Source organism: Pelodiscus sinensis, chromosome Z, assembly GCF_052426305.1.
Source record: "Pelodiscus sinensis isolate ZL-2025 chromosome Z, ASM5242630v1, whole genome shotgun sequence".
NCBI lineage: Eukaryota > Metazoa > Chordata > Testudines > Trionychidae > Pelodiscus > Pelodiscus sinensis.
The window spans coordinates 32,805,238-32,818,899 of NC_143085.1; the positions used below are offsets into that span (position 1 = coordinate 32,805,238).

The window sequence follows — 13,662 nt, forward strand, 5'->3', positions numbered from 1 at the left end:
CTATATCATTTATAGTTAGACTGGAACAATCCTAGCTATAGGAAATTGATTAGAGCAGGACAGCTAATCAGGGCTTTAAGATTTGTTCCAGGTTCTGTCTGATTGACTGGGCAAACCACTTAATCTTGCTCTGTTGCAGTTTACTCCTCTGAAAATTGGGATATTTACTTACCTCCTAGGACAGTTGCACAAGTTATTTGATCTTCTGATCTAACATGCCATCATAAGGCATAGCATTATGCCAGAACTTTGATAAATCTATTTCCTTTTACAGGTTTTCATATCCCGTAAGAGAAATATGCCTGGGTTCAGAATTCTGAATTGAATAATGGATACAATCCAACTTCTTTCCAAATTCAACTGCTAGTGATTTTCTTCTTCTTAGATTTGGCTTTTGGTTAGATGGCTGTATTGTGTTCAGACTGTAATAATGTTCCTTCTCACTCCAATCTGTTACAGTACTAAGCCGAAGGATGGTGTCTATATCCATGATCCTGAAAATGGAAGCGACGATTCTAATGTGGCACTGGAAAAGCTCAGAGATGTGATTGCACAGTGTATCCTGCCACAGGCTGGTAAAGGTCACTGCTTTTAAGAGCGCTAATGAGCGTTTACCCTGGTTCCTGTTTACCTCCTGTCTTAGCAGTGAAGGAGCATGTCCAGCCTTTCTATTTGATATAGCCAGTCTTAGGAGATAGAGAGCTCATTGTCTGACACAGAGTCCTAAAGGGGCTTGCTTTATAGCTATAAACAAACAAGTTTCCTTGTAGGAAAGCCCAACAGTCTTTGAAATTGTCCCTTTTTATCAGCTGTGAACACAACTCTGACACACATATGAATCCATGCCTCTTTGCCCTAGAATGAGTATCTCTATGGCACCTTATATAAGAAACTGAATTGCAGAAGATTGAGCCATATGCATAACTTTGGTGCAACCCTTTGCTGATTTATGTGTGTAAGGCTGTCTAGCTAAAAGAGCCTTCCAGTGCTTGGGTATCATACATGCCACTGTAGGGGATCTGCGGAGATTGTCAGTTGTGTGGCCATTTAAAGGAAAGCATCACCCTATTGGTCAAAAGGCAGGAAAAGATAGTAGATAGATCTACAAAGCCTGGGTTGCTGCTCAGAGCACTTCCAGGATTTTTCTTGACACACAGTACATTGGACTCCAGGCAGAAGGAGGGATTGAGATGTAGAGACGATCACTGCTGAACTTTCCAATTACAAGAATAGGATTACTCTTTGAAACTCTTTGTAAGTTTGATACCTATGTAATAAAGTGTTAACGCTTTGTTTTAGAAGTGCCATGTGGTGCTATTAAAGTGGCTTTCAAAACAAAGTCTCTGTTCCCAGAACCAGTAAGCAGAAGAAAAAGCTAGGAGCATCCTTTGTTTAAGGCGTCAGGAAAGCTGAGCATGTCTATGACAGATCTGTTTTATCTTGTCTTTCATTTAAATAGGAGAGAATGAAGATGAGAAACTGAATGAAGTAATGCAGGAAGCATGGAAATATAATAGGGAGTGTAAGTTACTGCGAGACACTCTACAGAGCTTCAGCTGGAATGGTAAGTGGCACCTTCTCTTAAGACAGAAATTGGTGTCTTATGCAGGGCATGTTTTGAAACTCTTAATAAATCAAATTCAGCCTTAGAGGGCCCCACATGGTTTCAGTTCTGCCAGCAGGATCCTCAATTAAATGTTTTTTAAAACCTATCTAAAATTTGTTTGAGGCTAAGGGTAAAATTGTGAAAAAGTACCTAAGCTCTATTTATGTTTGAATGTGGGTTAGGTTTCTGAGTCACTTGGGTGCTTTTGAAAATGTTATTGTGAAGGATCAAAGCATCAGTTTGTATTCAGCCTATTATTACTATCTGCTTTCCACCCTGCTCCACATTGAAACTGACTTGCTTTTTCTTTAATTTTAGGCAGAGGGTTCACCGATAAGGTGGACCGGCTGAAGCTGGCAGAAATAGTGAAACAAGTTATCGAAGAGCAGACAAACTCTCATGATTCACAATAGCTAGAGCTTCTTAATTTTTTTTTTACCATTTGAGAGTTATTCTTTACATGTAAAATATTTTTATGTAAATTAATAAATCATAATTATTTCATTAAATTTCCACACTGCTTGAAAATGCTGTATAGTTGTAGATACAAAAATCATTGGTACTGTAATATTTTTTTAAAACTCAGTTCCTCAAGTTATATATGAACACTCACATGTTCTGTTAATTCATGAGTCCCTTGCTTGGAGCAAATTATATTGTTAAAGGCTGTTTGTTTTCTTATAATCAGCTGCAGAAGTAGCCTTCCATCTGCTATACAGTCAGCTGCAATGACTAAGTATGTGAATGAGACAACCACAGTTTCTTAGCCTTTTACTCAGTAAGTATTTGAAGCAAGTGCTGTGTAACAAACTTCATGGACACTTTTTCAGTTAAAACCTGCAGCATTGTAGGGACAGCAGAATAACCTTCACTTCTGCCAGATAACCTAAGAGCCACTATTTAGCATTACAAAGGAGATGTGAACTCAAATCCATACACTTGCTATAATTTTCAGTTCTGATTGATAATTCTGTATCTTTTCACCAGCTCCCCCTCTTCTTCCTGGCTTCACCAGGACTGGGCTGTTCAATAAGAGATTCCCCTTCATTTTGAAACAGCAGGGGAACACTTTAGTGATTTATGCTTAGTATTTTTATTTTAATGGGGATAGCTCCTTCAGGCAGCAATGCATGGGTGGTTGTTTGTTTTTCCCCAGATGAATAAATGAGCCTGAAGGGTTTTTTCCACCACTTTCCCATTTTCCTTCTGGAATATATAACCCCACAGAAGCATAGAATCCAGCTTTTCCTCCTGCGTGGAAGGGTTCAACCCTTGTCTAATCACAATGCTGCTCTGCAAGTTGGCTAGCAGTCCCCCATCTGTGTCCATCATTGGAGTCCAAGCATATCAACACTCTGATTTTCTCAAGCTTCATCTGCCTAGGAAGGGTTAGAGCTGCCTCCAACTCAAGTCCCCATGGTGCAGCATATTATGAAGGCTATCAAGGGCAAATCCATACACTAGCCTAAAACTTTGGCTCAAAAGTTTAAAAAGAAAAAGATGCTTTTTATTTAAAAAAATCTGTAAATATATCTAGTTTTCTATCTTCTGATACTTTCCTTTCTTTTGAGACTCGTGGAAGGCTTTTTATAGAGATATTTTTGGTACCATACATGTGCAGACATGGAGAACGTAAGGTCTGCAGACAAAAGTGCCAATTCCAGGGCTATTAGGAGTAATTGCTCTTGAACTTTGTTACATTTGATAGCTCATTAGTCTTGGATTTACTTTTAACAACCTGAGCCATAAATCTCCCAGTGTACTCATTATGGCAGTTGGGCCACATTCAGTCTTTTTTTAAAATTAGATTTCCTCTTAAGTCTTTGCTTTGACTGGCTTTGCCTTGTCTGAGACTTTTTGTATGAATTTGTAAACAGTAACTTAGTTTTTCCTACAAGGCATTGTTTCAGTTTGCACTCTTTTCCAGTGCAGACATTATCTGTGTGTTGGCTGTCTTTTGATCTTTTTCAACAGAACTTCCACTGCTTAAGCTTTAAACTGCCTGATTATTGCAATTTTAGGAGAGTCTCCTTACTTAACTAGCACCTTCCCTGACTGCAATGGGAGATTTTTGCCTAAGTAAGAATTGTACCCGTAAGCTCTACATAGAATACTTCTGCACTGACCCATACTAATGAGAGAGGTAGTGAACTAGCAGGCAATGAATAATGGATTTATGTTTCCATGATGGAAATCTAATTTTGTGGGAAAGTGAACTTAATCTCTGGCTAATTCTGGTCGGTTACTTTTCTGCCCCATAAAAATACATGAGATGGGAATACCTTGCAAAGTTGTGCTCCATAAACATGGATACTGAAGCAGTCCTTCATAAAAAGAGATGACCTCTTCTGACTGAGGCATAAGTACAATACAGTAGAAGAAATGAGCATTCTTCACTTCTCTATAGTAGCAGCTGCAAGACCTCGGGCTTGTACACCTTTCCTTTGCACTAATCGCCAGCTTGTGTCAACATCCATAGTCTTTTAAATAGTCAAGTTTTTTTAAACTTTCCCTCAAAGTCTGTTTTTCCTGGGACAGCTTAATTGTCAATTTTTAAGCATGGTGCATAGAGAATTGAAGAAGGAATTTGTGTTGAAATTTTTATTGGAATTATTGCTAATACCCCACAAACTGCTTTGGAGCTTTATCTTGTAAGCCAGGAAGCCCAAATCTTGCCCAATTAGGCATCACAGAGGCCTTTTTCCAGGAGCCCAAGGCCACGTGGTTGTCCTCCTCTTTAATATGGAATGCTAACCAACAAAATATACTGGTCCCAGAATGCCATGCCAACCAATTTCTGTTTTGTCAGCAAGATGGAATAGAGCATGCAGGGATCTCTTCTCTCATGCATATTGCATATTTAACTAGGCTTGCCATGTGCAAGTCCATTGGCCAAACTTTGGGCACTTCTGCCTTACCCAGTGACCTGGTATTTTCATCTTGCTTTGTTTTGGAAATGAAACCAAGATGAGATTCCCCAAAACCCTTTTGGTGCTGCTATTGTGTACCCATCTCTAAGAAATCACTTCAAACAGTTCCCACAAGACAAAATATCCATTTTACCAAAAGCCTTAGTGTGTGTGGTAGCAACTACTACTAGGAGAAATCCAAACCAGGGCTAGAAAATGGCAATGAAAACCTAGAACTGGCTTATCAATTACTGAGCATTGTGATTTGAGTTCCCTCCTCCATTTATCTGTTTTAATGTAGATAAATAACAGAATGGATTCATGCCATTAGTAATTGCAAGATGGGTAAATTCAAACCTGACTTAGAATTGTTTCAGTATTTTAACAGAACAAGTTTAGAGGAGGAGAAGTCAACTTTTCAAGTCTGTGGTGGAAAAACTGCCTTGTGTAAGTTTTCTTTGATTATATTGTCCATGTACTAATGAGAATAGACTAATTTTTTAAATGTGTGTAGGAAGGAAGGAATTAAAATGACACTAGTTGAAACAGAAGATCAAATGGTTTTATAAAACTGATTAAAAATGATAATTTTGCTTTTTAAAAATTGCCACGTTTTTAATTCAAAATTAAATACACCGATATTATTTAAATATTTTAAAGTCAATTTTTATGTTTTCTGCCCTATATTTGTATTTCTTAGTGGATGAAACTGCCACTATTTTTATCTTCTGTATGCATATTTTTATTTTGCAATATACTTCACCAGTCCTCGTTAGCAGACTGTAATAGTTTTGATATCTTGAAAGTGTCTGATGAATGGAATCCCAAAAAAGAACCCTTCTTTATAAAAAGATAAAGGATAAAGGAAGCTATTTTGGGTGGGATCCTTTTGGTTTGTAAATAAAACTAAAATGAATCTTTGCCTGAAATTTCCTGACCTTTAGGGTTTTTTAAACATATAGATGGCTTATCTTGTGACTTGACTATTTGGGGCTATTAAAAAAAAAAAAAGATTAGAATAACTTTTCTAAAAAGAGACCGCATTGGTGTGGAAATAGCAAGATGTAAGTTTTGATATCATTACCTCGTTTATCCTTTGGAACTCTTTCTTGGAGCCCTTCATATGCTATGTTTAAGTTCCGTGTATTAAGAATATTTTCATTTCTCCTGTTCAGTGCTATCTGTAATATTTTAGTTCATTTTGGATCAGTATTAGATTGTAAATATTATTCATCAGTGTACATAAAAATGATTTTACTAAACGTATAAGGTATCTGGCTTTTTTGTTTGGATCAGGGCAGAATTGAAATCCTTCTAGGCCGAAGGGGAGAGGTGGACTATCCTGTGGTCAATGCCGAGAACAAATGGTTTCTTTTTTCTGACTATAAGTCATCTGGCCTCTCTGCTTCGGTTTTACCTGCATGTAGTAGAAGGGAATAGTTTAATCCCTTTGTACCTTACAAGAGTGCTGGAAGGCCTAACTTACTCATGTTTTTAAAGTGTTTTAAGGTAAAATGTCACATTTAAGGGCATATTACACAACTGGGCTAGACAAAGCCTCAGACAAAGAGATACAAATACAGATAGTCTCTTGCTGACAGTAGACAAGGTAACCTACATCTCTTTAGTAACTATGGCTAGGTCTACTCTACACCCCTCTGTAGGATGTAAATAAAGCACATTGAAAGTGCAAATGAAGCGGGGATTTAAATATCCTGCGCTTCATTTGCATAATCACGTTCTGGCGCTGTTTCGAACAAGCGCCATTTTGAAACAAACTGTGGTTGAGACGTGGTTCTGCCAACAGTGGGGTGATTTTTCAACATATCCTGTACTCAAAAAACGAGGAGTTAGGTGGCAGCATTACGATCAATAAAAATACAGCATAGCCTCATCCTCTCAGAGTATACACTCCTCAGAGTTACAAACACATCAGGAACTGAAGTTCATAACCCTGAACAAAGAGTTACAGTTGTTTTTATACAATTTACATCATCAACAGCCCCTTGATTTAATGCGGCTTTGAAACTTAACCGTGCAGCAGAAACATGCAGGTTGGTTGGTTGATTTTTGTAGCTTACACTTACACACAGCACAGTATCTGCTTTTTTTTTCTTGTTTCTGTTGCTGCCTGATGGTGCTCTTCTGGTTCCAAATGAGGTGTGTGGTTCATGGCTCAGTTTGTAACTCTGAGGTTCTACTAAAAGGGTCTCAAACTTACAGGCCAATCGCAGCTGGAGTGATTACACAATCAGGCCCTAGAGTCCTAACAGGTCAGGTCAGGGGTACCAGTCCCTTATCTGCCCATAAGCCTGCTATCTGACCCCCCCTCCCATGGTGCACCACCTCAAGCACACAGCTTTGAGGATCACCAGGGGAGAGTGGCTTGGTGCCATGCAATGACAACAGTTGCACCCCTCGTGGCAGGAGCTGCTGATGGAGCAGAGCACACTGGGCAGGTGCACTCACTCTACTGAGCATCACTTCCTCTGTGGCTCCTGCCGTTGCAGGTGGGCATGGCTGTTGCTGCCGTATGGCACTGGGCCCACACAGGCATCCCCACAGCTGCATGCTTGGGAGGATGGACTGCTATGCAGGGAGAGAGCAGAGCAATGGCAGGAAGGAGAGTTGTTTTGGGCCAGTAATGGCTTGGGAGTCCCGGGCCAGATTGCGTAATCATTTCAGCTGCAACTGGCTGAAGGCCAGGAGTTTGAAACCCCTGTTCTAATGTATATCTTACTGTAGAGAAAGTTGATATATTTCTACTATGGTAACTAGGACTCCATTTAATATTTTAAAACTCATGTCTCCTTTTACATTTGGTGATCCCATGCTGTACGGATATTCTTGGAAGCAGAAACTAGTTATTCTTATTTTCTTAGAGTTGTATAAAAGGAAAACTTCCTAAGGCACTGCATTAAAGAAAATGGAACAAGCCAAGGAAAGCATTGCATGGTTTGAGTTCGCTTTGCTGAGATTTCTAGATGGAATGTGAACGAGGAGTTCCGTGCACCAAATAGCTGGAATGATGTTGCTTTTATAAGAACCTTACACAAAATGGGAACTGTCCCGAGATTTCTCATAGAATTTTGTTCAACCTTTCAGCAAAGGAACCTATACTATAAGACTGGTAGCCTCTTGGGCAGTTAAGTATCTCTTATGTCACAGTGTTACAGTCTGCATTAGATATCATTCTGCTATCTTCAGGATCCTGGTAGAATATGGCAGGAAGTCTAGAAAACAGTGACTATCCAAAGGTATGTTCTAATTGTCCTTGATGCTACACCTTGACACAAACCCGACTAAAAGCTCATCAGTAAAAAATTCTTAATAAATTTCTGCACTCCTGAAATTGACAGGGAGTAAAAGGGAGGATTCAGTTCTAAGAGCTCCACACCCAGGAAACCAACTACCAAATGGGACCAAACCCCCTTCCCCCCCTACTAATGTGTCTTACCCTGTGTAAAAATTTTACATAGGTAAAGCTCGTAATGTTAGGTCAGCCCTCCTTATCAATGAAAGAGAGAGATGCACAGTGGTTGTTCTCCCCAGATAACAATTATTTACACTGGACTTGATAATAAAAACTTTTGTTTATTAAGTATAAAAACAGGATTTAAGTGGTTGCAAGTGAAAACAAATCCAAGTCACTAAGTTAAAATAAACAGATAAGCTAATTCAAATCCATTAAGAAACTTGTTACAGGCAAATTCTTACCTTCATGGTGGTTCTTCATATTTCTACCTTCACATTCAAGAATGATACATACACAAAAATAGGATATACAGATCTAGCAGCCTGTGACATTAAAATAGATTACATGAGTTATTCAAAGCATCTTTGAATTATGCATATTGATACTCATAAGCCAATTCTCATAAAGCATCGGGGAGGGGGGGGTTGCATAACCCAGTATACGCTAGCTAGCAGAGAGTCTATATGAGTCCTTATTTACACTTACAGATGCAACATATCCCATTAGCATCAGTTACAAAACCTTCCTGCTCCTCTCTGCATAGGGGAACACATGGCTGCATTCTAAGCCCTTCTGAGCTTCCTGCTGTAGAATGTTCACATTCAAAGATGTACAGAGAGAAACAGACACTGTCTGGGCCATTCCATTGCAGCAAAAATTTTGGGAGTAACATTTTAAAACTCTTTTCCTCTTCACAGCACAGGAGCCTATGTTTCCTTTCACAATAGAGAGATGTGTTAGTGTTTCAGTGCTGTATAATACAGCCAGATAGGCGGCTCCCTGGCTGGCCTGCTGCTTTGTTGGATGTGGTATTGCCCTGTCAGACAGAGAGCACCCGGGAAAATACAGAGGTGACACGCCCATAAAAATGTATGTGAAAGTTGGCAGGCAGCTATGGTACTCCAGGCAGATCTAGCTGGTGATACGCAAGGAGAATGTGGGGAAGATAACTTGACCATTAAAATGTTTAGAGGCAAGAAGTTTGTAAGGGGGTACGGGCAGTGGCTAGAATTGGAAAGAGGGACATTACCTGTGTCTTTTTATGATGCAGGACTGTACTAGGTGAAGGAGCTGCTCTGTGATTTAATTACTGCTGAGTTAACACCCCCCACCAATTACCTTGTCTGCACCAGTTTGGGCAGCAGCGACCATAAATCGGATCCAGAGAGCATTCAGTTTAGTCCAGTGTTAATACTGATGAGTCTGATGGCAAGGGATGCAGTGCTGGGACAAGGGCTGCTCCTCAGACTGGGTATCTCCGTGGTGCTACTGGGGCCTCTTGTGCCCAGCACAGACGGTCGTTCTCCTCCACCGCCAGGGTTTGCTTCCTATGAAGTGATAGTTCCAAGGAAGCTAGCGCCAAAGGAAGGCAGCACCACTCAGGATGAGGTGTCCTATGTCATCAAGGCAGAAGGAAAGAACCGCGTTGTTCACCTAAAGCAGAAGAAAGGATTCCTAGTAAAAAATTTCCCAGTCTTCACTTATGATAATAAAGGTCAACTGAGGGTAGAGCAGCCCCATATTCCAGAGGATTGCTACTATCATGGACATGTGGAAGGTACCCCAGAGTCACTTGCGGCCCTCAACATTTGTTCTGGACTCAGAGGGTTTCTCCAGATTGGGAGCTTAAGCTACGGCATTGAACCTGTGGAGAATTCCTTTACCTTCCAGCACCTTCTGTATCGATCTGATGAGACGGAACCCATGCCTGAGACATGTGGATTGACAGCCACAGAAATAAAATATAAAGCTTCTGAAATGGAGAGGAGACTCATTCCCAAAGCGGAAGCATTTCATCCTTGGTCGCATACTAAGTATCTGGAGCTTTTTATAGTGGTGGACAATCTGCGGTTTGAATATTCGGACAGAAATATATCTAACATTTCGATGCAAGTTGTTGACGTCGTCAATATGATAGATGAGCTTTTTTATGCTCTTCGTCTTCGCATACTACTCACTGGCCTAGAGATTTGGACAGAAAACAACCCTATCACAATTACACACAATATAAATGAGGTTCTTTCCGATTTTAACGTTTGGAGAAAACGTCATCTTTATCCACGGGCATCACATGATGTAGCACACCTGTTTGTATATTTGAACTTTGGAGCAAATATTGGAAAAGCGTACTTGGGTGGTGTCTGTGATAAGCAACGGGCAGCAGGTGTCGAAGCATTCATGCATGGCCCTTCCAAAGAGTTTGCAGTGCTGGTGGCCCATGAGCTGGGACATAATATTGGTATGAAACATGATGACAGAGACTGTGTGTGTGTTAATGACAGTACCTGCATCATGAATGCGCATCGTACCCAAGTCCATCAATTCAGTAACTGCAGTGCTAGAGACTATTATGATCTAATAGTGTCAGGGAAAGCACACTGTCTGAATAACATTCCAGACATTGAAAAACTATTTCATCTGCAGCATTGTGGCAACTTAATAGTAGACCCAGGGGAAGAGTGTGATTGTGGCTCCAAAACACAATGTAAAAAGGACCCTTGCTGTGATCACACATGCCAATTGAAGCCAGAGGCTCTTTGTGCTGTTGGACAGTGCTGTCGCAATTGTAAGTTTCTTCCAGAAGGAAGAACATGCAGACGGAAGAGAGGTGAATGTGACCTGCCTGAGTATTGCAATGGGACGTCTCCGTGGTGCCAAGAGAATGTTTATGTGCAAGACGGGACTTCATGTAGTGATGATGGCTACTGTTTTCATGGGTACTGCTCCACTCACAATTTACAGTGTCAGTACCTCTTTGGCAAAGCAGCAAGGGCGGCTCCAGAAAGTTGCTTCAAAGAAGTGAATACAAAAGGGGATCGGTTTGGCAACTGTGGGGGAGATGGAGGAGAATTTAAGTTTGAGAAATGTAAACTGGAAAACGTATTGTGTGGAAGGGTGCAGTGTGTGAATATAAAAAGGATACCTCGGTGGGAGGATCATACAACCATAATTCAAACTCCGGTGGACAATCTCTGGTGCTGGGGTACAGACTTTCACTTGGGGATGGAGCTCTATGATAATGGTGTAGTAGAAGATGGCACCAAGTGTGACACAAACAAGATTTGTTTTAATCATACATGTGTCAATGAGACACAAGTGCTGACATCAAACTGTACTGCAAAGAAGTGTAGTGGAAGAGGGGTTTGCAACAGTAACGGGAACTGTCACTGTAATAATGGCTGGGCCCCCCCGAACTGTCAGTTTGCTGGTTTTGGAGGGAGCATTGACAGCGGACCCCCACCACTTACCAAAATTGGCCTCTTTAACTTTATCGGTACTATTTTGGGCATAACCATTGCTGCTGCTATCATCACAGCAGGTATTGCTGTCATCCTTAAAAAGCCTGCATCAAAAATGATTCGCAGAGCAGCTGAAAGAATTAGGCAAAGAAATCCAACTACCAGGAGCCAATAGAAAAAAAAGTCAGAATTAGCTTCCAAAAACCAGCGCAAAGTGGGAAGTCTGTTGTTTCTCAGAGCAGCTGTGGAAATTTCTAGGGATCCCTGCGAGAGAATCAATGGGTATGGATGATTACTTTCAGTAGGACTCATGTACATTTACTTTACAGATGCACACACACACATGCGCACACACTTTGGATGATTTGTTCTGGGTTTTTTTTAAATATTTAAATAAATTTGGTCTTGGAATCAACAGCGAAATGGTCATTGAATTTTAAAAAGGGGATTTAAATCTATTAACTTCCTCCTCCAACCAGGCCCTAAGTAATTCACAACTTGTCTGTGCCAAGGTTTGAAACTGAGCTCTGACTGGAATGCAGGACCCTCGCTTCCCACTTCATTGCCAATGTGTCTTTTTAAGAAATATTGTTGAAGTTACTTAAAACCTGGCAGAGGAGGGGATGAGATCCAACTGGGACTTTTAAAAACTAAGTATTTAGGGCTAAGGTTTTGCCATTTTTTTCTTTACAACCCCCTGGTTTTCCCCTCAGCAGACTGGAAATATTGTCCCCTTCAGCAAAAGTCATCTTTCCAAGTGGTTGCCATCTCTCCTTTTTTTCAGTGAGATAGAAGCCCCAGGCAGCCCTCGGTTAAGATGGCTGCCATTTCTCTATAGGCTGTGATGAAAGATCGTAGGCAGTCTTTCACAGAAATGGACATTGTCCAAGTCCCCCGTTGTTACCCGTGCGGCTAAAGTTCTGCTGCCCAGAGGAAAGGGGGTGGCCTCATATTCTGTGAGGCAGTGGAAAGGGGCACTGTGAAAAAAGTTTGTGGAGTGGGGGGAAAGGGAAGACCATCGGTATAGGTGCATGCACGTGGCAGAATACGATGAGTGAAGGAAGAAGCCAAAGAGGGTTTCCAGAGAGTGTCAGAGGGGAGGTGGGTTATTGATAAAAGCAACGGCTAGAGAGGGATAAATAGCAGTGACTCCCATCCTACCCCACCCCAGGGTATAGGAGAGGGCAAGTGGAGTTCCCTCCAAACAGCAAACAGTGTGGGAGAGGGCAATTCAGTTTGAATTTTGAATCCCACAGAAAATCACTCAATGGTCTGAAGGCAGACCAGGAAAAAAAAGTAGTTTTGTTTTGATTCATGACTCTTCAAAGTGACAGTCACAAGCCTCTATTTCAGGCTTCCCCAGCCCTCCCTGCCATGTGTCAGAATAGGAGCTGCTGGCAGCCATCCAGCGCCCCATTCTCCAAATTGTCCCTTTCCCGCACATCAAAGTGTTTTGCCAAACACGCATACCTCAATTTTCTTAAGGAAAAGGCAGCAGTGGATGACTGACAGCCATGAATGGTTGGGATGTGTGGTCTGGGATTTTACAGGAATTAGGGCGATGCTAAATGCTAGATACCATTTAATTTCTGTCCTATGGTTGGGTCCCATATGCCAGGTGCAGCAATATTTTACCCGCGACATAACGAGGACGTCTGTGAATGGTAGCTTGAATAGCTACATCAGTGCCTCTCAGAGATGACTCATGGAACAGGGCATAGCTAGGCTTTCATGGCGCTGGGTTCTGGCATCACTTGGAAAAGTGTCACCTAGCCCTTTGACAGCCAGGGTATTCTGAACAGGCAAGCCCTAAAATCTGTCTCTGCACAAGCCCCACCTGGCGGCATTCTAAGTCCTCCTCTACCCAGAGCCGTGGGCCGTAGAATGTTCACATTCAAAGAGGAACCAAAACAATCAACCGCCGTCCTGGCTATTCCAAGGCAGCAGGAATTTCCAGGTTTCAATATAACCTGTTTTTGGTTTTGTCTGTTTAAAAGTCTGAATTTCCTTGCATACAGAGGTTTGAAGGTGGGGCTGTGCTTCCTTAGATGGGCTTCTTGGCAGACCTGTTGTACTCGTCATTGCCCAGCTGGTGAGCCCTTAATGTGACAAAAGAGAGATGGGTGAGGCCCACAGAGATGGGGGTGTGAATGGGAGCCAGCCCTCTTGACACTGATCTGGGGTGTCAAGTATAAAGGGAGAAGTTCACTGTCTATACTCTCTAAAGCTCAGAGAGACAGTTGTCAGAGGTCATGGGTAACAGTTGGGAGTGGAGAGAAAGGCATTACCTGTTGCTTTTTAACATGTTGGGCTGTTCTGGGTGAAGGAGCCGCTCTGCTGAGTTAACACTCTACCAAGATTTCCCTTCTCTGCACCAGTTTGGGCAGCACGACCATAAATCGAATCCAGAGCGGATTAGCGTTCATGCTGAAG

The 13,662-nt window shown here is 41.5% G+C and overlaps 2 protein-coding genes across 3 annotated transcripts in view; both read left to right on the forward strand.

Annotated features, from left to right (window-relative positions):
- The window catches only part of MAPKAPK5 (MAPK activated protein kinase 5), a 42,855-nt gene extending 37,071 nt beyond the window's left edge, over nucleotides 1–5,784 (forward strand). The window contains exons 12-14 of one of the 2 annotated variants that reach the window (XM_075898739.2): nucleotides 460–581; nucleotides 1,460–1,564; nucleotides 1,925–5,784. In XM_075898739.2, coding sequence (XP_075754854.1) covers nucleotides 460–581; nucleotides 1,460–1,564; nucleotides 1,925–2,019 — 322 coding nt within the window. In that variant the 3' untranslated portion in view covers nucleotides 2,020–5,784. The remainder of the gene's footprint in view (nucleotides 1–459; nucleotides 582–1,459; nucleotides 1,565–1,924) is intronic. The other variant, XM_075898740.2, reaches the window with a different exon arrangement.
- A 145-nt stretch (nucleotides 5,785–5,929) lies between these two features.
- LOC102444800 (disintegrin and metalloproteinase domain-containing protein 20-like) lies at nucleotides 5,930–13,661 on the forward strand. Its single transcript, XM_006114434.4, has one exon. It carries the CDS (start codon nucleotides 9,188–9,190, stop codon nucleotides 11,402–11,404), a length of 2,217 nt encoding a protein of 738 aa, XP_006114496.3. The 5' UTR covers nucleotides 5,930–9,187; the 3' UTR covers nucleotides 11,405–13,661.
- The last annotated feature ends 1 nt before the right edge of the window (nucleotide 13,662 follows it).

What these genes read in the sequence shown, in the direction of transcription:
- LOC102444800 (XM_006114434.4), top strand. Translation starts at nt 9,188, where the DNA reads ATGAGTCTGATGGCAAGGGATGCAGTGCTGGGACAAGGGCTGCTCCTC.